Source organism: Myodes glareolus, chromosome 4, assembly GCF_982192425.1.
Source record: "Myodes glareolus chromosome 4, mMyoGla1.1, whole genome shotgun sequence".
In the NCBI taxonomy this organism is placed as follows: Eukaryota; Metazoa; Chordata; class Mammalia; order Rodentia; family Cricetidae; genus Myodes; species Myodes glareolus.
The window spans coordinates 15,482,321-15,508,072 of NC_142029.1; the positions used below are offsets into that span (position 1 = coordinate 15,482,321).

The 25,752-nt window shown below is 50.5% G+C and overlaps 1 protein-coding gene across 1 annotated transcript in view; it reads left to right on the forward strand.

Moving 5' to 3' along the window:
* Positions 1-25,752, forward strand: part of Bsn (bassoon presynaptic cytomatrix protein) — an 82,304-nt gene that overhangs the window by 39,733 nt on the left and 16,819 nt on the right. Inside the window, exons 2-4 of the mRNA XM_048424307.3 lie at positions 4,099-4,507; positions 16,988-17,872; positions 24,788-25,339. Of these exons, the coding sequence (XP_048280264.3) occupies positions 4,099-4,507; positions 16,988-17,872; positions 24,788-25,339 (1,846 nt within the window). The remainder of the gene's footprint in view (positions 1-4,098; positions 4,508-16,987; positions 17,873-24,787; positions 25,340-25,752) is intronic.

Below are 25,752 nucleotides of genomic sequence, written 5' to 3' on the forward strand. Positions count from 1 at the left end.
CACAGGATAGTCTCTCCTGTGGACATCTCTCATCTTCCTTGCTTCCAGCAGTCAGGCTTGGGTGGAGACGTTTGTATCTGTGAAGGAGGGCCTTCTACAGTACTTGCATCTCTGTCCTCAGGCTGATCTTTCCACTTGTGTTATTTTGGGATGCACGTCCAGATAGCCATGACTCCTGAGCTCTGTCATGGCGGGACCTTTCTTAAGCAGAAGAAAGAACTGTGCTGGGTTTCGGGAGATCTTGGACTTTCATGGTATGGCGCATGATCTTCATAGAGGTAGCCATTTTCTCCTGTGACTCAACTCTACTCAGGACAGTGTTGGCTGCTCTCGGTATGGGGGCTCTCTAACCCTATGCCGTCGTTTTCTTTCTTTTTTCTTTCTCTTTCTGATATAAGGTCTCACTATGTAGCACTGGCTGTCCTGGAATTCACTTTGTAGACCAGGCTGGCCTTGAACTCACAGTGATCCTGCTGCCTCTGCCTCCCAAGTGCTGGGATTCAAGGTGTGCGCTGCCACACCCAGCTATGTGGGGTATTTTCTTCTGTCTTTTTCCTGACTGCTCTGTTTCTGGGATTTTTCTCTAAGTCCGTGAATGCTGTTGGTTCCTTTGTGTTTTCCTGGACCACCATTCGCTGGGTGACTTCCGTTCCTGAGAATTGCCTGTGAACTCATTCTCTCAGATAAAAATATCTAGAGCCACGCTATAAGATTTCTCCTGCTCCCCACGATCTTCAATATAACCTAACCCATTCTTTTAGTTTTGCTTCTTCACTCCCCACCCCTGCAGGCTTCCTTCTCTGGATTCTCCATGGGCCTGAAAAACAGGAATGTCCTTTGTTGTATCTTTCTGTCCCCTAATTCTATGAACTGTCTCCTGGGCATTTCTTTCTTTTCACTGGATTTCCTACCTTCATCATCTTCACTGGGCCACAGAGCCCAAATGCACCTGCTGGGAAACCATAATGACCCAGTTGTTCCGCCTGTCCCCATGTTCATTTTGAGCTTTCCAACGAATTCAGGTAATTGAATACTAATGCTATCAGAGCTGTTCTCAGTGCTGGGAGTGATAACGATTTGCATCTGACACACTCCTGCCTCCCTCCACCCATACTGAGCATGCTCTGACGGCCCCTCTGAGCCTTTGGATGTATCTTCTGTCTAGCTCGCTCTTCCACCTCAGGGAGCATGGCTTGTCCTTTAAGGCCTAGTGTAGAGGTCTCGTCATCTTCCTCAGGACTGTGGCTTGGGACTCGCAGTGATTTGTTTGCACATCTGTTTCCAACCCTAGAGGATTGGATCCCTGTCTGATTTACTTTTTGAAAAATTCATTTTAATTAAATATTCAGCAGGTATTCATAAAGAATATAAGAAGGCTTATAAAATATGTATATGTGTGAAGAGTAACTGAGTACCTGGCGACCCGACCCGCACTGTAGGGGTTTATCAACCTCACGTGTGTCCTGCTCTTTGACGTTGCCGTCAAAAAAGTTCACTCAGGAACTAATCAGTCAAGTGCTCCACACACAAATTCACAGACAAAGTCTCTTAGTGTTTTCAATAAGCTTATGATGTTGTGTTGGGCTGCGTTCCTAGTCTCCTTAGCTGAACGCTGCCGCATATTACCATAGACTGAAGATGGGGTATGCCGACAGGATCACAGGGAGCAGGACCGAGACCAAAAGCAAAGGTCAGTCAATGTGAACAACTGAAAGAAAGACAAACAGATGAAAGGAAGGAAGAAAGGAGAGAGGGAGGGAAGGAAGGCAGGAAGGCAGGCAAGCTGTTGGAATCTGTTGCCTATGAGCCTGTTGCTAAGCAAACTCCATGTGAAATGTTCAGAAGTGGGTGATGTCACTGCCCTGATGGCGCCCTGCTTTCTGAGCTCACCACACTCACTGTTTCACACATCTTCCTTTCATTTCTGTGCACTCACTGATATGTGCTCAGTGGAAGCTCGTGTGGATCCTGGGATGCAGTGGGGAGTAAGCAGTCACAGGTCTCTTCTTAGGTCTGTGCCAGTTTGTTCTAGGTCCTCAGTGTGGATAAAATTTCTAAAGAAAGGCTAGATTATGATACAACATTTGAGTTTAAAAAGTCACTTTGAGCCGGGCCTTTAATCCCAGCACTTGGAAGGCAGAGAAAGGTGAATCTCTGTGAGTTTGAGGCCAGCCTGGTCTACAGAAAGTTCCAAAGCTACAGAGAAACCCTGTCTTGGAACACCCCCCCCCAAAACAACAACAAACAAACAAACAAGTCACTTTGAGCTGGTCATGGTAGTTCACACCTATAATCATAGTGGGAGGCAAAGCCATGAATTCGAGGCCCTCCTGAGCTACATAAGTGAAGCCTCATTAGTGTCTCATCAAACCTGATCTGTTCCTTTGCTATCAGCGGCCAACCAAAGCCAGTCTAGAATGTTCTGGGAACAACAGGAAACTTGGCCTTTGACTTTTTGTGCTTACCCTCTTTCAGACTGGGAAAGAGGTAAATTGGCAGAAACCAACTTAAGTCGGTCCAAAGAAGGAATTCAGGAAATTGAATTTTGGCCTGAATGTTTTCTTCCTCATGGGTCTACCCAACTCTGCAGACAGGTCGTAATGGGATGGATATAGTTTTAGTCACACTGGGCCTCCTTCAGTGGGTTCTCAGAGGCTGAATTTGAAACCCTATCCAACAACACACCAATGAAAAATTAACATTGCATCCCACCATCTTAGATGTGGCTGGGCACCAGGCTTGCTGGAGGGTCTCTGGAAGGAATGGGCAAAGCCCATTGGCCATATTGGCATCACCTCGAGGCTTCTTAGTAGTGCAGTCCTGGGCTGGAGATGGCTCAGGGCCATCTCAGTCACTGCTCTGTTGCTATGAAGAGACACCATGACCTCGGCAACTATTATAAGAGAAAGCATTTGCCAGGTGTGGTGGCACAAGCCTTTAGTCTCAGCACTCAGGAGGCAGAGGTTGGCGGATCTCTGTGAGTTCAAGGCCAACCTGGTCTACAGAGTGAGTTTCAGGATAGAAGGGCTACACAGAGAAACCCTGTCGAGAGAGAGACAGAGACAGAGACAGAGAGAGAGAGAGAGAGAGGAGGAGGAGGAGGAGGAGGAAGAGGAGGAGGAGGGAGAGATCTTTTAATTGGGGCTTGCTTACAGTTTCAGAGGTTTAGTCCAGTGTTATGGCAGGGGGCATGTTGGCAGGGAGGCAGGTGCTGGAGAAGCGGTTGAGAGCTACATGCTGATCTGTAGGCAGAGAGAGGAACTGGGCATGACATGGGGTTTTGAAACCTCAAAGCCCAGCCTCAGGGACACACATCCTCCAACAAGGCCACACCTCCTAATGCTTCTCATCCTTTCAAATAGTGCCACTCCCTGATGACTAAGCATTCAAATCTATGAGGCTTTGTGGCCATTCTTATTCAGACCACCACATTGGTTAAGAGCACTGGCTGCTTTTCCAGAGGAACTGGGCTTCATTCCTAGAATCCACATGGCTGCTCACAACCAGGGGATCCAATGCCCTTTTTCGGCCTCTGTGGGCACTGCCCACAAGTGGTGCATGGACACATGCGGGCCAAACCCTGTAAACATAAATAAAAACAAACCCTAGAAAGCGCAGCCCCTGGCTGGGGTGCAGCTTTGCCAATAGACTACCTGCCTAACACGCACAGAGCCCAGGGTTTGGCCCCCAGAACTTATAAATTGGCTATGGTGGCGCCTGCCTGTAATTCCAGCACTTTAGAAGTGGAGGCAGGGAAATCAGAAGTTCAAGGTAATCCTTAGCTACAGAACTAATTCAAGGCCAGCTGGGCTTCCTGAGACCGTGTGTCAAACAAGTCCAGCCCGTGTGAGATTACTAACTAGAAGCTGCTCTTTTCCAACGCGTGAAAGGACAGTCCTGTCCATCTGCCATGTGGCCTGATGCTAAGCAGCTTGTCGGGGCTTCAGCACAGGGTACAGTAAATGGTGACTGTGATGATGTCACTGTGCAAGAGAAAGAGGACAGTGATGGGGCTTAGGGTCACTCTAGTTGGAAGAGAGCTCTGTAAGCTACTTCTATGAGATGTGTCTCTAACAGTCATTTTCAATGTCATTTCAGTGTTTCACGGAGACTGGACCCCAAGGAGCCCCTGGCTAGCCAGAGAGCAACTTCTCCAACCCCAAAGCAAGCTTCTGCTACTGCTCCAGGCCGAGAAAGCCCCCGAGAGACAAGGGCTCAAGGCCCATCAGGCCAGGAAGCTGATGGTCCCCGCAGGACACTACAGGTAGACGGCAGGACACAGAGATCAGGACGGTCCCCCTCAGTGTCACCAGACAGAGGCAGCACCCCCACGTCCCCGTACTCTGTCCCCCAGATCGCTCCCCTCCCCAGCAGCACCCTGTGTCCTATATGCAAGACCTCGGACCTCACGTCGACCTCCAGCCGGCCAAACTTCAACACCTGCACCCAGTGTCACAACAAGGTCTGCAACCAATGTGGGTTCAACCCCAACCCTCATCTTACCCAGGTAACTACCTTCTTTCTGCTCCACCAGCCTTTGACCACTGCCTCATGAGCATCTCTCCTCTGGCTCCTTTCTTTCTTTCTCACAGTCCTGGCCATAGCTGTTTTCCTTAGTCACCAGTGCCTGTGTACCCCTGATCAGGGGGTGGTAACGGTGGTGGTGGTACTGACTCCAAGACGTGGAATCAGATGACAAAGTCTGGCGCAGGTCTCCTGAGAGATTCTTGTTCCCTAAAATCTTAAAAAGGACTGGAGCAAAAGCTTAGCCATTAAGGGTACCATCTGCTCTTCCAGAGAATTGAGGTTCAATTCTTAGCACCCACAAGATGACTTACAACAATCTGTAACTCCAGTCCTGGGGATCTAATACCTTCTCCACTCAGGGTGCACAGAGACATACATGCAAGAAAACACCTATAAAAATAAAAATACTTCTGGCAGTGGTGCACACCTTTAATCTCAGCATTCAGGAAGAAGAGGCAGAGGATTTCTGAGTTTGAGGCCAGCCTGGTCTACAAAGTGAGTTCCAGGACAGCCAGGGTTACACAGAGAAACCCTGTGTCAAAATAAATAAGTAAAACCCCCGCAAACTTAGAGCTTTTTAACCTGGTTTAATTTTAACCTAAAAAAAAAAAAAATGATCTTAGAGAGAGCAAAAGAAAATCTTAGGGATATCTTCTCCCAATGGTTACTCCATTAGAGATGACCGTGAATGCCTCCAAGGGGAGTCAGATTCCCCTATCCTGAGCCTGCCTCTCTTTGATAGCCCTGGAGAGGAATGCTGGTAAGAGCATCAGATTTCTAGGGGGTCGAGGAACTTCTTTCCGGCAGGACTCTGGACAGTTCCTCTCCAAGTTTCAGTTCCAGTTCTCTGGGGGCCTAAGGTGGTGGGCTAGCCTGTCCTCCCCAGTTTTGTGGTAGAAGCCAAGCTTTCCCAAGGGCAGCACTGTCCTTTTCTCACAAGGACGATCCTTCAGGACTGTAGGCATGAGCTTAGCTTCTCTGACCCCAAGGGTCTGTCAATCCACATCTCCATTGTGGCTCTGTTCAGGATGCTTTGCATTGGAGATGTCCAACAGAGTCTTTGGCGGGTCCCTTTGGTGACCCAGAGGATGGGGGCTCCCATATATTAGCTAAATCAGGGCAACGCTTTTGAAATGCGCTGGGTGGGTTTCCTGGCATCCTTGTACTCCCACAGGGTAACCCGCAGAAGCCTCTGCTTCTCCCCCCCCCGCCCCGCCCCAAAGACTGCTTGGACAGTATGGCGAGTAGCTACTGTAGGCAGCCCCTGGGATTTATCAGCAGCTGGAGTTGTTTGGACCATGTGGGAGGGGATAAGTGAGAATAACTGCTAACAGGTCAGGGTCTATATATGCTGCGAGGTGTTGTGGGTGTGGGATGTGTGGTTCTCGAGAGGTAAGTGTGAAATTCCGAGGAAGGCGCTGCTGGTGTGGAGCGATGACTCAGTTCATTTGGAGTCGCTCCTGGAATGTGGAGGCTTCCTGAGGAGGCGAGCACACTCGCTCGTGATTACCGCATCTGTGATTAGAAACAGACCCAGCCCTCACTGATCAGTTAAGTAGGCATCAGCTGTTCCATAGCGAGGACGTGTGATCCAGAAAGGGGACGCTCACCTGTCTGATCCTAGCGTCTGAGAAGCTAGAAGCACCAGGACTCCTGGGAGCAGGGAGACTTCTGTGGGCCGCCCCTTCATCATGTTGCTCTCTCTCCTCTGGAGAGAGCCCCTCCATGAGATGCTCGCTTGTGCTGCAGCCCCGGGGGGTGGGGTGGCTGAGAATCGAGAAAGAATTGCACGTGGTGGCCCCAGCGTCCTGGTGGGTGTCCTAGCGCTCATGCCACACCAAGTCCAGAACCTTTAGTGAGGTGGGACGGGAGCCAGCCTTTGACTGTGCCTAGAAAAACAGCAGAGTAGGTGGACCTTGGAGACACTCAGTCCATCTGCCTCATTGTGCTGGGCGGAAGCCGAGGCTCAGGGCCAGGAGGAAAGAGGGCCTCAAACTTACTGCAAATTCTCAGTATTTGGCAGGGAGCAAATCTCTTGGCCAAATACTTCAAACAAATGCTGGATTGGACAAATCAAGTGGTCCTTTAGTATGAGCTCTTAGCATCTTCAGGGACATCCAGGGCTCTAAGATGGGCTATAAGTTGGCAGCCTTTCTCAGACTTGCTTTCGTAGAGCATGGGAGGAGCTGCCGTTCTGTAGCGCCCCACTGAAAACTGCTGTCTTAGTCGGTGTACAGGTCCATGCCCACAGACATGTTCTGCTGGGGCCTGGAGATAGGGTCTGTGCCTCCCTGGAGCTGGCCTTCAGGGGTATTCCTGTCGAGGAGAACTAAACCGTGGCACGTCTTCCTGAGGAGTGGGAAAGCATAATTGCCAAGCCGGTGCCATCGCCCTTGTCACTTGTGAAGAGCAGTCACCTCCCTGGTCATACTTTAATATGAGGAGGAGACACCTTTGCAAGTCTTGCTCACACATCTGTTTAACCTATCCTAAAAACCATATCTGTTCTGCACACCTCTGCTTCAATCTCACATCTGCCAAGGCGACCTGCCCAGGTCAAGCTTCTGCCTAGTCTGAGGTTATGCACTTGCGAGAAGCTGGTTCTAAAGTCAGCTGTGTCTGCATGATGGTGTGTGTGTGTGTGTGTGTGTGTATGTGTGACCTTTTAAAGGAAGCCCAGTAACATCACATGCTTTCTTCAGTGGCCCAGTTGGAGTAGAAAAGGGTGAAGGGTACCTCTAGCCCCAGCTCAGTGTACTACAGACAGACATAGGAGAGGGTCCTGGGGCCCCTGTCCAGGAGGGAGTGTGGAAATGCTTAGTCTTAGATGAGGATCTGCCAGCCCAGGTGCTGTGTCTAGGCCTGTCAATAGAATGTATGGACAGAGGGAGGGGATCTAGCAATCCCAGAGAGGGATGAGGGCCACACAGTGACATGGGGGGGGGGGTCTCAGTCTTGATTATTAGATATGTGGCTGTGAAGAATATGAGATTTCATATTTCTCTATGATATGTGTCATGAGTGAAGACTTGCTAGCTGGTATGTGACTTGGGTTACCATGCAGATCCAGAGAAGGATGGAGCCTTCTTGCTGGCTGCAGCAGAGGGGCCAGTGAACAAGCGGAAAGTGGGCCCGACTGTGTGATGGCTGCTACAAACCCGTGCTTTTATTTGTGTATCTCTTGGACTCCGTCAAGGTCTTACTACTTTAGCAAGTGCTGCAAAACAGTAGACTAGGCCTGGAGATGAGTGTCACAGACAGGGAGGGCAGCCTCGCTTGGCTGAACCTGGGTTCATATTCCAAATACCCATAAGGTAGCTCACACCATCTGTAATGCCAGTTCTGATGGAATCTGATGCCCTCTTCTGGCCTCCTTCAGTACTGCATGCACATAGTGCACATAGTGCATACAGGCAAAACATTTGTACACATGAAATAAATCTTTTTAAAAATTAAAATGATTTCACCTATTAGAAACTAAGCCAAAATACTGTGCAGAGAGCTTTCTTTTTGGCACTGGCACTATTCCTACCACGAGGAGAAACCCTTGCTCTGACATTGATAGCAGGAGGCCAGAGATGTTAGCGCTCTGTGCTGGAGATGGGGAGGAAGTGGGGAGATATTCCTGTTCCTCCCTAGATGCCGGCTTAGGAAAAGTCCTGTTAATGTCCCCGGTGTCAGAACTGTTCAGAGTAGAAGCAGGTGTGTAAAGACTGCCCTCCATGGCTTGGCTGATGCCAAGGGCTCGCTCTGGCTGGTCGGCCATCTGAAGTAGGAAAGAGGCCCTTATTGCCTCTTATCTGTTCTGGTCATCTGAGGGGAAGCCAGGGCGTAGCCATGCAGCTGCTGTAAAGGTGAGGTGGGGGGCCAGTGGTTAGAAGTGAGCTGTGGAACACGGGCGGTGACTTTCCCACTTATGCCTGCCTCAGTGCTGTCGGGATGATTTGGAGCTGCCCCTGAAGTCTGGCCCAGGCCTCCTGTAGATGAGTGTGTACACGACCTGTGAGCATATCTCAGGAATGAGTGCAGCACAGACGGAGCGCACTTGTGGGCCCAGGCTTCAGTCAGGCCGAGTCCCTCCGAAGCCCCTCCCAAGGGTGGCCACAGCCTGTGCCTGCCAGGCTCATGTTCTGCTCCTGTGGGGGCTCGAGAGCTGTTATCCCCGTCCAGCCTGCCGCACCCAGCAATACATCCGTCCCACCCCTGCTCTAGAGAACCTCACTTCTTTTTTTGTTTGTTTGTTTTGTTTTTTGAGACAGGGTTTCTCTATGTAGCCCTGGCGGTTCTCGAGATTCACTGCCTTCTAAATTCCACTTAAGAAAACTATCAGGAGCTGGGTATGATGGCAAACGCCTTTAATCCCAGCACTTGGGAGGCAGACAGATCTATGAGTTCGAGACCGGCCAGGTCTACAAAGCGAGTTCCAGTATAGCTAGAGCTGTTATATACCCTGTCTCAGGGGTAGGGATGCGGGGACGGACGATAAAACTGCCAGGCTGGTGAGATAGCTCAGCAGGTAAAGATACTTGATGTCGAGTCTGACAACCTGAGTTCTGTCCCCGGGATCTGTGTGGTGGAAGGAGAGTTGTCCTTTGATATCTAAACACATGCCATGACAACACACACACACACACACACACACACACACACACACACACGGTGTATGTGTGGGGGGAGAAAGACTAAGCAAATAAAATTAAATTGTTTGAAATTTTAAAGGAAATATGAAAGAGTGAGAATGTGGTCCTGACCTTACCTATTCTAGGTGTAGACTCTGCTGAGACCAAGGCAGGTACCTAGTTTGCTGTAGCCCATACCCTTACCCTGATGGCAAGGTGGCGAGGAGAAGGAAGGAGCCCATGCAATGGCTCTAAGCCTTTCCCTCTAATGCCTGCATCCCACTCCTTCCCTGCAAGGGCCTGGGCACCAGATGGCCCAGGGGCGGTGTTGTAGCCAGCAGTCCTGTCCCCTTGCCTCTGCCCCCTCCTGGTCACACTGCAGCTTGGGCCAGATACAAATAAGGAGCAGGTGTTATAAGGGCATGAGATCTGAGTGGGCTGAAGGGAGGAAAAGCATCCTCCTCCAGCCCTAAATAAGGTGGACGTGGACCTCCGGGCAGGCTGGGATGGGAAGGGGAATCTTAGCCACCGTGTGCCTAGTCCTCAGGCAGTTTGCCTTATAATAGCCTCTTCGATTAAAACAAAACAAAACAAAACAAAACAAAACAAAACAACAGCCAACCAGAGCTTGCATGGACTGACCTAGGCCCTCTGCACATACATTACAGTTGTGTAGTTTGGTCTTCAGCGGGAACAAGGACTGTCTCTGACTCTGTTACCTGCTTTTGGGATCCTTTCCTCCCACTGGGTTTTCTCACCCAGCCTTAATAGAAGAAGAGGTGCTTAGTCTCACTACAACTTATAAACCATGGCTGGTTCATACCTGCCGGAGGCCTGCCCTTTTCTAAAAAGAAAGGAGGAGGAATAGATGGGCGGGGTGCTGGGAGGAGAGGAGGGAGGGGAAATGTAATTGGACTTGGAAAAAATTAATTAAGTAATAAAAAACAAAACAACAACTTTCAGTCAATAGGGGAAAATTCTCTAAGCTTCTGTCAGCTTTTAGGCAGTCAGCCCTGTTACTAGACCATGGCCCCAGACTGACAGTGTTTTGAGGAGACAGGACCTTAGTTGGATCTGTAGACTGGAGGCCAGAACTGGTGGAGGCATGGGAAAGAGACGAGAGTGCTGGAGCGTGGGCTGTTTCATGGCTGAGGCCATCGGGCATGGAGTGCTGCTGCTAGCCACAGTAAAGAGCCATGCATCCAACTGAACATGAATGTAAGGTAATCCAGAGCAGAACGTGCAGAATCTTATCCCTAAAATGCTTACTTTTATATGTAAAGTCGAAGGAAACAAAATGAAGGCAATGGAGTAAAGATGGCAGAGAAAGACCACGGGGCCAAACCTGAAGCACTTGCTGCCAAACCTAATGCGCTTAGTTCGACTCCCAGGCACCATGGCAGAAGAGAGCTGGCTCTTGCAAGATGTACTTTGATCTACACACACAAGCTGTCAAATACTCAAAACAATCTTGACAAAAAACAAGGTTGGAGAGGGATAGATAGATGGCTTAGTGATTAAGAGCATTTGCTATTCTTTTAGAGGACCAGAGTTCAGTTCCCTCCTCTAAAGCTGAGGTTATGAGGTGGCTTATAAGTTCCTATAACTTCAGCTCCAGGAGATCCAGTGCCCTCTTCTGACCCTGATGGGTACTGTGGATGCGCGCGCGCGCGCGCACACACACACACACACACACACACACACACGCACACACACGAAACTAAAATAAAATTAAAAAATAAAAAGGGAGATCGTGTCTCAAGAAAAATAAAACCAAGGCACCGTGTCAGTACATGCCTTTAATCCCAGAACTTGGGAGTCAGAGGCTGGCGGATCTCTGTGATTTAGAGGCCAGTCTGGTGTACAGAGTAAGTTCCAGGACAGTCAGGACTACACAGAGAAATCCTATCTCAAAAAAAAAAAAAAAAAACAAAAAATAAAAGAAAAACAAAATCAGAACAACAAAATAAACCCAAATCTCCCAAATTTCACACACACACACACACACACACACACACACACATATATATATATATATATATTTACAAGTGTGTGTATGTTTCTGGGATTCAAACCAGGGCCTTATATGTACTAGGTACTAGGTATTCTGCTGCCAAGTCACACTCCCAACTCAAAGTGATCTTTGTCAAGAAGTACCAAGAGCTTGGCATGGAGAAAACCAAATGATGCTGGGAAAGGTGGGGGTTCAGATGCCAAAGAATAAAACTGGACCCTACACCAGCTATTCATGACCCTTAACCCAGAGTGAACGAAACACTTGCACACAAGTGGTCACTGAAAACCGCCTTTGAGGAAATGCAAAGCCAGCCTTTCACCTTTGAACTTGCCGGTGGTTTCTTGTCCAAGACACAAAGGCACAGTCAACAGAGAGAACTGATATATTCAGAATATACAATCAAATCCTGTAATCCGCCAACCACAAGAGACCATCAGAAGGGCCCTAATGCCTCTGTGGTAGAGCAGCAGCCACCAGACAGCAGGCCATCCTCAATGCTGTACTATGAGAAAATTTAGACCCACAGAAAAATTGAAAGAATTTCACAAGGATCACTCTCAATTCCACTGCCTGGATTTTTGTTTGTTTGTTGTGGTTGTTTTGTTATGTTTTGTTTTGTCTTTTGGCCTTTTCCCAAGACAGGGTTTCTCTGTGTAGACCAGGCTGGACTTGAACTCACGTAGTTCCACATACCGCCGCCTCGAGTACTGGTATTAAAGGTGTGCACACCACTGCTGCCCAGCTCCACTACCTGCATCCCCTTTTTTTTTCTTGAGTTTTTCGAGACAGGGTTTCTCTCTGAAACCTGTCCTGGAACTCACTCTGGAGATCAGGCTGGCCTTGAACTCACAGGAATCTGCCTGCCAAGGCGTGTGTTGGGAAATATCATTTTAAGGTGTGTTACTTTTGTTTATGTTGCATTTGTTTAACTCTGTGAAGCTGTGCTACTTTGCCTGCCTAAAACACCTGATGATCTAATAAAGCGCTAGAACGGCCAATAGTGAGGCAGGAGAGAGACTAAGGGGGTGTTGGCAGGCAGAGAGTATAATTAGAAGGAGAAATCTGGGAGAAAAAAAGAGGATCTGGAAATGAGAGGAAGGAGGAGGACTGCAAGGGCCAGCCGCCCAGTCCCACAGCCAGAGAAGATCAAGTATACAGCAATAGAGGAAGATAACAGCCCCAAGGCCCAAGATAGACAGGATAATTTAAATTAAGAAAAGCTGGCAAGGAACAAGCCAAGCTAAGGCTGGCCATTCATAACTAAGAGTAAGCCTCCATGTGTGGTTTATTTGGTAGCTGTGTGGTGTGTGCCCCCCGCAAGCCCAAAGAGTAAAACATTGCATTACAGGCATGCACCTCGCTGTCCTTCTGACTGCCTGTCCCTCCAACTGATTTCTTTGTTGATTTTCAAAGTGTATTGTAGATATCAATATACTTCTCACTGACCATTTCAGTAGGCATATTACTATTAAGTAGGATGCAGCATTTACTGTAGGTTATTTTAGGTAAAATATATGTGTAATGACATTTACTGAGCTTAAATGTACCTGTCAGTAGCTTTGGAGAGCTGGGTCAGGCCTGTGGGGACTGGAGAACATCTGCATAAATAGTGGGAGCGAGCTCAGTGGTATTTGAGAGGCAGCAGTCAAGGACTTTTAGCAAAGAAAGACCAAGATGAAGATGCCTGGAAACCAACAAAATCCAAGAGGAGAGACAAATATGAAGCCAGGCGATGAACTTCTAAGGTCCTTAAGAGTTAAAAAGGGAAGCTGAGAAGGTCCAAGGAGCGCAGCCTCTGAGGGAGAGCTGGTCTGGGCTCTGAGGAGAGACTGTGGAGAGAGAAGAGCACAGAGGACCAGCTTGGGAGAGAAGGGAGAGGAGTAGAAAGGCAGATGTGCCCAGGGGCCAGCAAGGAATAATCTCCCTTCATGGCGTTCTAGACCAGTGAGGCCTTTCAGCCTCATGGAATGAGTCTGCCTTCACAAACGTATCCACTCCCAAGGCCACCCTCGGATCTCTGGATTGGCACAGGCTTCTTCCGCAGGTCGCATCTGACTGGGTCATATATTCTTCCCTGTCATGCTCAGATGTGCCCTGTTTATAAGCTGAGCTCACAGCGGACAGGCAAACCGCGCTATTGGTGGACACGCAACAGCGGGAGTGGAGTACGGCAGGTGGTTGCTATTGCTATAAGAAGGTCTAGGCCAGCCTAGACCTTGACCTCTCCTTGATGTCTAGGGGTTAGGGGTGGAGGAGAACTTACCTCCTAATGAGACCTGACCAGTGACTCAGCGCAGAAATGCATGGAGTCATGCTGGCATGGGGTCATCCCAGGACCCTCTGGCTTTGGTGGCAGCAGGGGAGTCTCCTTTTTAAGCCGCCTCTGTGATGTTTAAAATGGAAAGGATGAATTCAGTATCAGGCATGATGTCAGCGCTTAGCGATCCAGCACTGAATGCTACTCTCCCAGTGAGGGCCAGGGCTCAGAGGCAGGCTGCTCTCCCCAGGAAGGCAGGCGGTGGCACAGATCTGCAGCCCTGTTCTCTGCTACGGGACTAGGGGAGGAAAGTGGCAAGAGGACCTGTTTGCTCTGGAGCCCTTGGCGCTTACTGGCAGCATCCTGTGAGACCAGATGTGTCTAATGTGCCTGGACCTACCTGAGGCTGATATATGGTGATAGGCTGCAGGCCACAGATGTCCTTGTTGGGGGGGGCAGAGATGGATGTTAAAGCCCCTCTCAGGGAATTTGCCTCCACTTCCCTTGCTGCCCCAGAAGCCGGTAGAAGGAACAGCAGGGAGTGACTGGTGCAGACAGATTACCCACAAACTCCTCACTCAACTTAGGGTCCGCAGAACAAGCTGCCTAGTCTGCTGGTCTTGGGGACTTCTTAGCCGCTCTTCTGCACATTGAACAGTTTGGGTAAAGAGCAGATGGGAGGGGTCTCTTCTGGAGAAAGTCCTCCATGGAGCCCGTAGGGCCACACCTTTGCAGATCCCCGACATCCTGATGGCATGGGCAAGCTGTGCAAAGGCACATCCCTGCAACCTCTACTTCCCCTGTGTACCCCCCTGAGCCTTCTTTACTGCCTCCAGATCCTCCTAGGGCTGGGTTCAGGGAATGCATGGAGGACCCTGCCAACCTTCTGAGATGCTGAAAACAAGTGTCATCTAGGGGCTTGAGAGATGGCTCAGTGGTTGAGAGCACTACCTGCTCTTCCAAAGGTCCTGAGTTCAATTCCCAGCAACCGTATGGTGGTTCACAACCATCTGTAATGAGATCTGATGCCCTCTTCTGGCCTGCAGGCATGCATGCAGGCAGACCACTGTATACTTAATAAATAAATAAATCCTTTTTTTTAAAAAAAAAAAAAAAAAAAAAAAGAAGTGTCATCTACCTTAGGGTAGACCATGAAGGTACCACCCTTCTACTTCTGGCTCCTGGAACATGAAACATGAGACATTCACATCTCCTGGGCAAGTGCCTGGTCAGGAAAGCAGGACCCTAAGGGGATTCCTGCCATATTAGTAGAAGAATTAGTTCTCTAATTATGGTGGGCAGCTTAGAGGTACCTAAGAGTCACAGGGATCTAGGGACCTCCTGGGCTTGGTCCCCTGATGAGTCACTGTGTGTAGCTAAGGAATAATGAATTACCACTGGTCTTGAGACCAGAGTGTCTCCTACAGCATTGTCCCTGTGTGCCCTGCCTGGCTGGACAGGTGGCTGGGGTGTGCTGCTGTCACCTAGTCCCATAGTGTGGCATAGTGGGGACCTTGGAGTAGGGAGAAGAGTGTAGGACAGGACTTTTCCAGAAAACCACTGGGGACCTCGTGGGAGGCAGAAAGGGGAGTCTTGCTGAGTTCAGGGAGCTCCCTCTGCCAGGGTCCTCCTTGGAAGGCCTCATGAACCCAAGCTTGAACCCAGGCGAGACTAGGGGAGGATGCGGTCAAGGCTTCTCACCGCCGTCTGGAAAAGCCTGGATAGAAATAGCTGTGCCCATCTGGCAGATGAGTCACTGAGGGGTGTTTCAGCCATTTCTTGAAGAGGTTCTATTTTAGGTGAGATGGCGGTGGCACAGCCTTGGTGAGGGGGGCGGGGGAAGGAAAGGTGCTGCTGGTGAGCGCCGGAGTGTCAATAACACAATGCCTTTGTTTGGCCCCAAACAGGATCACCCTGAAGTCTCAGAGCAGGGAACTTACCTCCCAGATCCCAGGAAGTCTCACCATAGGTGACAACAATTGGAACACTGGGTGTGGCCTAGGCCTCCAACCACAACAAGAATGGGTTTGGTGGCTACCACCCTGGGATAGAGGATGGGACCCAATTAGAGAGCAAATCTTGAAGCGTCCCTCACCCGGTGAACAGAAGCAGCTGCCTCCGAGACCTTACACCTTGATGGGCGTGAAGCCCCGCCCCATCTATAATGAACTGCAGGAGGGTACCCAGGACTGAAAAGCTGTTCCTATGACTTTCTCTGTCCAGTGTAGGCAAAATCCCACTGGGTTTTCAAAAGCACAGGGGTGGGTTAACAGTTCCCCACTGGGCCGAGGTTTCTCCGCCTCAGTCACACTGTTCTTAGAGTGTCTAGAGCTGGGTGTGGCCTTTTGGGCAGATGGATATTCCAGTGTCTGCAGTACTCTGAACTTGGCCTGTATAAAGTTGAGTGGCCATCAGGAGAGGTTGGACTACAGAAGGCACTGGGCTCCAGGGTGCTCAGCCTAGAAATCAGGAGTTAAACACAGCTGCCAGGGCTGCTCTTGCCCACAAGAGTTCTCCCCACCCCATGACCACAAGAGCACACTGCTACCTCGTTTCAGCCTTGATTTCTTCTGCTGTGAGGACAAGATACCCCTGAACAAGGCCCCCACGGTGTTGCACAAGTGGGCGCTCATCACAAGGTGATGTTTCCCCCATCTTCGGGTGCTGTTCTCGGGCTGCTGGGGCAGGACGCCTGAGCTCAGTTCCCACCTGACAAGCCGCCCGACAGCAGCAGAGACCTATGGCAGGCAGCCTCGGGGCCTCGTGAGCTTTGAGGATTATTTGGTATAGCAGGAGACCCAGTGTATCAGGGTGAGACAGCCAAAGGAGGATGACAGGAGAAGTCAGATGGAAAGCAAGGCTGGGGCGGCTTGTGAGGTTGTGGTGCGGCGCATAGAGGGCTGAGTCTGTAGTGGTGCGCTCTGACCTCTGCGTGGTTTTATTTGGCAGGAAAAGGTAGTGTTTACTCATGAGACTGGAAGTCCAAAAGGAAAAACATCATTTAGCACACAGGTGACATGAAAGACTAAGACTGGTCTTGTGGCATGGTCACATGTCCATCCCTGTACGGGTACATGCTTAGAACATGAATACAGGGCATGCCTTGTTTGTCTTAGAGACCAATTGTCCCATCTTCGTTTTCTTGTGGCTGGAGATAGAGTCCTTACCTAGTGTGCGTGTGGCCCTGGGTTTCATCACTGACACCATAAACAAACAATAGGCTAAGCCGCAAACTCAAAGAAAATCAGACGCCTTAAATCATCATATCCCATTAATGCCTCTCACTCACTCTGCTCTCGGGAGCTTGTGTTCTCTATCTTGTTCCTTTGGTGAGAACATGAGGTTTTCCAGGACAGGAAGTCTATCATGGCTTCATTTATTCCTTGTGCTTCCCTCTCTCATCAACTACCCTTTGATTGCTAATTCTGCATGGGGAGTGTGTGTCTGTGTGTGTGTTGCACATGTGTGTATGTTGGTGCATGTGGAGACCAGAAGGTCCTGCAGCAGCCTGAACTCTGTGCACCATGACCCTGTCCACTCTGCTGACTCTGTTGTTTTTTCCCTCAGGTGAAGGAGTGGCTCTGTTTGAACTGTCAGATGCAGAGGGCTCTGGGAATGGACATGACCACTGCACCTCGATCCAAGAGCCAGCAGCAGCTACACTCCCCGGCCCTGTCCCCTGCCCACTCCCCAGCCAAACAGCCTCTGGGGAAGCCAGAGCAAGAGAGATCCCGGGGCCCAGGGGCCACACAGTCTGGTCCCCGCCAGGCTGAAACAGCCAGGGCCACCTCAGTCCCTGGGCCTACCCAGGCAACTGCCCCTCCAGAGCTGGGGAGGGTGTCTCCTCAGCCCCCTCTCTCTACCAAGCCTTCCACAGTTGAGCCCAGGCCACCTGTAGGAGAGGCCCAGGGCAAAAGTGCCACCACAGTGCCCTCTGGGCTTGGTGCTGGTGAACAGCCCCAGGAGGGCCTCACCGGGAAACTCTTCGGCCTTGGAGCATCACTACTGACCCAGGCGAGCACCCTTATGTCTGTGCAGCCAGAGGCTGACTCCCAGGGCCAGCCTTCCCCCAGCAAGGGGCCTCCCAAGATCGTCTTCAGTGATGCCAGCAAGGAGGCTGGCCCAAGACCCCCAGGCTCAGGGCCTGGGCCTGGGCCAACACCTGGAGCCAAAACTGAGCCTGGGGCAAGAACAGGTCCTGGATCAGGGCCTGGAGCTCTGACAAAAACTGGAGGAGCAGCCAGTCCAAAGCATGGCAGAGCAGAACACCAGGCAGCATCCAAGGCTGCTGCCAAGCCAAAGACCACGCCGAAGGAAAGGGCCACATGCCCACTGTGCCAAGCTGAGCTCAATGTGGGTAGCAAGGGTCCGGCCAACTACAATACCTGCACTACCTGCAAGCTCCAGGTGTGCAACCTGTGTGGCTTTAACCCCACGCCCCACCTGGTGGAGGTAAGGAACCTGGGAACTTGGTTGAGGGGGCAGGGCCTAGAATATGGGAAAAGAGGCACAAAAGAGCCAGGACACAAGGGAGCCAACAGAGAACTGGGGCTGCAGTGGTCAAAGGGCCACACTAACCGCCAGTGCTACAGAGGGGTCATAATTCACTTCCTGCCCCCGCTTCATGCTTTAGTCCTTTCGCTCAGAACTGTCACAGTAGGTGGGGTAAACGGTAGCTACTGGTTCTCACTGGCTGGCCAGCGCTCTGGGCCTGAGTTCAGGCTTACGAGGCCTTAACTGGCCTTCCCATTTCCAGCTCCTGAGAGCATGGCCTTAATGAAAGATGTCAACCTCTTGGACCAGATAGGAAGGCCCTGCTATGGATCTGTGATTCTCACAAGGGTAGAGAGTTGACGGTTATGTCGCATGGGGCAGAAGGCTGCTGCACACCTTGGGGCTTCAGGTTTTCTCACAGAGAAATAGACTATTTCCTTCCACCCAGGTGTCAAGCCAGCCAGCTGGTATCTATACTTTATCTTCTCTCTTAAGGTCATGGGTATACATGTTTACTTGTCGAAGCCCTAGCCATTCATCGACATGTTTTCTTCTGGGCAGGCTTGAGCCTGGCCAGGATGCTCAAAAGTGCTTTTCCCCATAGGAAAACTTGAGGAAAGCCAGGGTTGAAGATACACACTCTTCCCTCTGTTTCTGCTCCAGAAAAGTATACTGGGCCCTGGACAGAGCCCAGGAGGAGGGAGAAAGAAGCCTGGTATTGGGCCTGGTGTTCTTGTCAAGCAGGGAATCCTGGAAAGGCCTGAAAGACAGAAGTACCCAGGCAAAGCTAGAACATCCTGGGCCTTGTGATTCTGTTTGCTCTTGCCCTAATCCTGTTACTTCTTTCCCTTGCCAAGGACCACCCATGTAAAAACCATGGCCACCTTTGGGGAGGAGTAGCCCTGAGTGAAATGGTACCCACCACACACCTTCCTTTGTTTTGTTTTTCCAGACAGGATTTCTCTGTGTAGCCCTGGTTGTCCTGGAACTCACTCTGTAGGCCAGGTTGGCCTTGAACTCACAGAGATCCACCTGCCTCTGCTTCCCCAGTCCTGGGATTAAAGGTGTGCGCCACCACACCTGGCCAGATGGGACTCTTTGTGTGCCACTCTCACGGCCCTTTGTGCCCGACACTACTGCCTGTCCCACTGGAGACTCAGTGGCTCATTGGAGGACACTCGGTCTGGCCAGCGGTCAGGAGGGGTCTATCAAGGAGTCTCCAGATGCCTTGGGGCATCTCTAGGTATAAGCTCACTTCTGGTCAGGCGGGATGCTCTGACACAGAGGGACCATGAGCCCCAGTGGACTCTTAAGCTAACCTGATTCGGAAGCCCTTATCCCCAAGAGTCTTGTCAGCCCATTTTTCTCGGTAAGCAGGATGTGCATAGAGGGAGGGGGAACTGTCTATCCACGAGCATAAACGTTCCTGACAGCTCCTTTTGGCAGCCTCTGGGGCAGGCCACAGTAAATGCTGGATCAGCCCAAGCGAAAGTGTTCCAGTCACGTGGGAACTTGAGATGAGGCATCTGAATTCTAATCCAGGCTTCTCTTTATCTGCTTGGTTCCAGCTTTCCTGGACTCTGGATCTTCTGCCTCTCAGCAGGCAGTATTACCCACTCCTATGCCCTGCTGTCCCATACCCTGCTGTCTGTCCCATGCCCTGCCTCAGAGCTACCTCCTTGGCCAGTGCAGCCCTTGCCTCCATAGTTCCATAGTCTTATAGGTTCCATGAGCCTGAACACACGGCTGATGGGGCACTGGTCCTACCTCCTCCCAAAGTCAGCCCATCTGCCTCTTTGCCTGCTGCTTCTAACAGCAGTCAAGGAAGGGATGGCTCCCCCAATCCCTTTCTTTCTGTAGCTCTGTCTATTGATGCCGCTGTCCTCAGAAGGGCTATGGCTGCTCTGAGGAAGGTGTGGACCAGCAGTCCCAGTGCCCTTTCCTGTGGAAGCACTACTATTGTCCATCATCCTCAGCTCCTCTCCACAGACCAAGCCCCCATGACCCCACATCCCACTGCTGGAAGAATCTGGTCTCTGCTCTCCATCCAGTGGCCATAGCCTTGGACCGCTCTATCTTTTCCTCCCATCTATACATTTATTAAAAGTTGCTGCAGCTTCAACTGCCTTGGATGTGTGGCCGCCTCTGCATAGCTGGCAGGGAGGGACTGTTGCATGGTGACCCCATTCCTTCCTTCCAGTGTTGCTTCACTGGAGTCTTTAACTAGGCCATGGGCATTCTTTGATCTCACCCCTGAATGGTCAGTTGTTTGGAGCAACTTTGTGCTTCCCTGCGACCTAGTTTGCACTTCTTGGTTAGAGGCTGCTGATTCCTCACAGGTGCTAAGAGAGCCACCCTGCCTTGGAGCAAGGCAGCAGAGTCAGCATGCTGGGCCTTGTGCAGGTCACGGGAGCTAGTCTGCTGGTGCTGAGCCAGCTGTTAGCTCAGCGGGACCGAGCTGTGTCTCTGCACACACTGGAAGGCACACCTCGGCATCCATGTACAGGGAGGGACAGACTCACAGCTCCCTATTGGTCTGGCCTCAGGCAAACCCCAATAAGTTGGTCATTTTCCTCAACATCTGCAGCTGTAAAAATCCTTTTCTTTCTTTGTAGATAGAGTCCAGAGAATAGCATGGAAGAATCACTAAAGTTGGACCAATTTTACCTGAAACTTCTGAAGAAGGCAGCCTTAGTGCTATTGAACGAGTCATTTCATAATTAAGAGCACTGATTCCAACTTTTCTCTAACCTATTCATCTTTTTGAAAGATAATAGTACCCTCTGGCTTCTTTTCTAATTGACTTTCAGTTCAATAGTATGAAGAAATTAGTGGGATTGTTACAGTAATATCACCACTTTCTCATTTTCACTGCCAAAATTTCAGTTGTGCCCTTGAAAGACCAAGCCTCCCTGGGCATATGGCCTTGCACTTGTGACATGCAGGGCTAGACTGGTCTTATGGACAGAGGCTACAGTGTGGGCATGAAGAGCAAGGCACACAGCTGCCTCCTGCTTCACCTCAGGCTGCCCCTGGGGTGGCAATCTCAGAGTCCCAATTCTTCCCATGTGGAATGGGAACAGTAATTCTCTTAGGTGTCATGTGAGCTGCTGGACCTCAGGTGGATACCCAGGTCCTCACGGTCATCAACCCTTAGGTGTCCTTGGAGGGAATGTCCATGACGGGAGGAAGAGTCCTCACAAGACCCCATAATCTGGATGTCAGTGGCCACTGAGACCAACCAGGCTCTGGGACTCCTGAGAGTACTGAATAGGAAATGGGCACATTTGGTACTAGGGCACAGGGGAACACATCACAGCTTCAAGGGAGACACTGGGTAAGGCTCTCCTTGTAGGAGGCACAGATCCAGAAAGGAGGAGTTTGCCTGTATCCAGTTGCATGGGAAGAAGTGGACATCATACAATCATAAAGGACCAGCAGCGTTGCAGCTGGCCATGCCTGTGACCCAGCATCTGAGTGCTTAGCTTTGGGTGTCCTTTTATTTTGTCTCAGCCTCCCAGGTGCTAAGATTATAGACATGAGCCACCATACTCAGCTCCCCTGGGTTCGTCCTCGCTCCCTCTGGTTCAGCAGTATATATGGCTAGGGAGGTATAGGTCAGGATGGTGTCACAGTAGCCTGTGGCCTCATTCAGACAGTAGGAGACAATGTAGGGAGAATGCCCAACATCTCACACAGCCCCACAGTCTCTGTATCCCCACTAGTCAGTGGTTCAAAGGCTAAATTCTCACATGCTTTGGGATTAACCCATACCTAATCCCTTAACTTCCTTCCCATTCTGTGTGGGTTGGGAGCAATAATCACCATCTCAGTCTTTTGGAAAAACCAGACAAGATGCTGCACCTTGTTTACTTGTGTGACAGTGACACCTGAGCCACTGCGCCCCTGGTACATGCACCCATGGTCCCAGCTTGAGCTAATGACTGTTCTTTTTATTTTATTTTATTTTATTATATATACAACATTCCTTCCATGTATGCTTGCATGCCAGAAGAGGGCGCCAGATCTCATTATAGATGGCTGTGAACCATCATGTGGTTGCTGGGAATTGAACTCAGGACCTCTGGAAGAGCAGTCAGTGCTCTTAACCTCTGAGCCATCTCTCCAGCCCCCATGACTGTTCTTAGGAAACTTGGATCTTCCTGTCCCCAGATGGACTAACAGAGAGAGACAAGACAAGCGGTGGTCATCAGCCCCCCCACCCCCAATCTATTCTCTGGCTACTTCCAGAGCCAAGCAAAAGGGATGAATAGATGTCCATTCTCCTCCTGCTGGGGCTGGGTAAGACTTAGCAAGGGAGATATTCATATTCTGAGCAGGTGAATAAGGAAAGTAAAGAAATAAAGACTAAAGGGATGGGGGCTGCGGAGATGGCTCATCTGTTAAGAGCACTGGCTGCTCTTCCAGAGGACCTGGGTTCAATTCCCAGCACGAACATGACAGCTCACACCTGTAACTGGAGTTACAGACTGCGTGAGGGACCAGATGCCCTCACACAGACATATATGCAGGCAGAATACAATGCACATTTGAATAAAAAGACTCAAGGGAGAGAATGAATGGGTGTGAGTGGAATATCAAGGAAAGAAAATAAGGGGTGGAAGTGGGGGCACATTGGGGTAGGGACTGAGATGAAAGTTTGGGACCTCAACAGCTGTGCTCCAACTCTTAGGCACAGATGTTCTGCATGGCCAGCCTTTCACTCGTCCCTGGGACCCAGGAAGTGTAAGCTTTGGCCTGGTCTCTGGCTCCACTCCTCCCGGCCCCAGCACCTTGTCCACTCTCTTCCCACTCCTGGTGGGCTGGGGAAGGCCTCCAGCAGCCAGGTCAAGTGCTTATTTTTAGCTCTTTCTTCACACCGCTCCTTCTCTTCACCCGCCCTTTCTCCCCACCCGGAAGCCTTTGTGAACAGACCTGTGAAGGAGCAAAGCTCCAGCTAGCCCGCGACTGTAGGTGGCATGCCCTCCTAAAGGCCTTACTGTGTGCTCGGATAAGCAGGCCTCTGCAGGGCCTGGCCCAGGACGCTGGGGTTGCCTCTGTCTGCACTATGCTTTAGATCGATGCTTCTGGAGTGGGTTCTGCAGGCCAGAGATGGGGTCAGAGTTTTGTCTGAGACAGCAAAGGCAATGGGGACACCTCTTTTTCCTATAACTTGGCTCTGTGACGCCCTGGTTCTCATAATGATCCCTCCTAATGGCATAGCTACCGGTAGGAGCCCATGTCTACACACCCAGGATGAGCAGCAGAGTGAAATGAGTGGTCAGTAGGGTTCTGTTCTGGGCTGGGTTGTAACCCTCATTTCCCATCACCCCTTGCAGCCAATTCTGATCCTGAACCAGGATCCTGGAAGACATACACCTATCAGCCTAGACCTGCGCGGGAACCACCCACTCAGAGGCCAGGGATGCCCAAGCCTTACCCCTGTGCATCTGACTGGGATCTGAAGAATTGATTTGTAGGATTCTGGGGACTTGGCTGCTGATTCCTGTGTCATATTTATCATGGCTTGTTTGAAGCTGTGGGTTCTGGAAGGGCCTGTATCACTTATCTCCGTGGCCAAATTCCTAACAAAGGAACTTAAGAGAAGTTTGTTTTGACTCGTGGTTTAGATGGGACCATGGTAGCTGGGGTAGCACAGTTTGTGGCTGTGGAAGTTTGTGGTTTAGAGGGGACCATGGTAGCTGGGGTAAGTACCATTTGTGGCATTGGAAGCTTATAACACAGCCTTATTCATATCTTGCCAGATCAGGAAACCAGAAGTAGGTATCACCTTCGAAGTCCACCCCTAGCAACTCATTTCCGCTAGTTATGAGCCATGTCCAAAGGTTCCTCAACATCCCAAACAGCTCTACTGACCAAGTAGTCAAACATGTTCACCTATGGGGAACAGTATGCGTTCAAATTGTAGCAGTGCTGGTCCCTGTTTTTCTGTTTTCACTACGACTATGTCTTCAGCCTTTAGCCCTGGTCCTGAAACTGCTGGTGGATTTTGAGAGTGGTTACTAATGACCAAGAACTGATGCCACTCCAGCTCCAGAAGGAGCAGGGCTCTTGGCCCAAGAGCCACCACACACGGTTCTCCGCTGAGGGACAGTCCAGAGCCCTGGGCACATGGAGTCCTCTCTGTGGGTTCTCTGCTAGCTTTAGACAAGGAGGCTTGGGCTGGGAGTGTGAGCAAAGGCTCACACTCCACACAGGGCTGCACTTAGTCTGTCCTGGCCCCAGACGTCTGCCCCAGCTGAGCATAGCCCTGACCTGGGGAAGGAAATGGCAGGATAGTGTCAGAGAACAGAACAAGGAGGCAGGGGAAGGGCAGTCCCTCTAGGACACATCGCCCTGTGTCTGAATGCCTTTCCTATTCTGCAGGACCTCTTGGCTTCTGGACCTAGACAGCCCCTAAATTACAATTCAGTCCTTGAGGTTGGGGCCCTGTCTTTCCCTGTGTTTCATCCCAAACCTTTGTAATTTTTGTTGTTTCTTCTCCCTGTTAATTGTCCTTTTCTGGCCCAGTGAAAATATCTCTATGGATTAAGAAGAAAACCTCTTTAACTTGTCATTTGCGTTTTTACTTTATATATGTCCCTGAGAAGTTTATAATTTGGGGGCAACAGATCTGTCCGTTTTTTCTCTTTATGCCTTTGATATCATGCTTTAAAAGACTTTCTCAGGCTGGGGGAATGGCTCAGTTTTACAGTGGTACAGCATATGTTTAAATCGTGCAAGGCTCTGGTTTGGTCTACCAAGAGGAGTCTGTCTCTTTTCCTCTCTGAAGGCTATGGAGAATCATGGAAACACTCTCTGCTCACTCTTGTGTCTGGGATTCTCATCCACCTCCCTCCTTTTTCCTTACAGAAAACAGAGTGGCTCTGTCTGAACTGCCAAACTAAGCGGCTGTTGGAGGGCAGCCTGGGAGAGCCAGCCCCCATGCCTCTGCCCACCTCACAGCAGCCCCCTGCAGGAGTCCCTCAGCGTGCAGCTGGAGCAGCCCCTCCCAAGCAGAAAGGACCACAGGGGCTGGGCCAGCCAACAGGCTCCTCGCCTGCCAAGGCCAGTCCTCCAGCCGCCAAGGCCAGCCCTCAGGCCGCCAAGGCCAGCCCTCCAGCCGCCAAGGCCAGCCCTCAGGCCGCCAAGGCCAGCCCTCCGGCCGCCAAGGCCAGCCCTCAGGCCGCCAAGGCCAGTCCTCAGGCCAAGCCCCTCAGGGCTTCTGAACCTAGCAAGACCTCTAGCAGTGCCCAGGAAAAGAAGACAGGGATCCCAGTTAAAGCTGAACCTGTGCCGAAGCCACCTCCAGAGACCACTGTGCCTCCTGGGACTCCTAAAGCAAAAAGTGGAGTGAAAAGGACTGAACCTGCCACCCCAGTCATCAAGCCTGTTCCAGAAGCTCCCAAGGGTGGGGAGGCTGAGGTCAGTTCTATTCAATTTCCAGGAATCCTGGCTTTCAGACAGTTTGAGGTAGGCCTTGCTTCCCTGAAGGGCTCAGGTTGTAAGCTTGAGATAAATCTATTTGGGACAGCAGAGACACCCCAATTGAAAATAGGCCTAGATTAAATTTCAGCAGATTACAGGGTGTGTTGGCTCACACCTTTAATCCCAGCACTTCAGAGGCAGAGGTAGTCAGATCTCTGTGAGTTCGAGGCTAGCCTGGTCTACATAGTGGGTTCCAGGACAGCCAGAACCATGTAGATAGACCCCCATCTCAAAAAAAATAACAACAACCAAAAAGTTTGGCAGGTCTGAAGATTGTGAGATTGAGACATGTCTTGAGTTGGGCATCTTGCTGATTTCCTACACTTTGATCCAGTAAAGTTTCTCTTTGG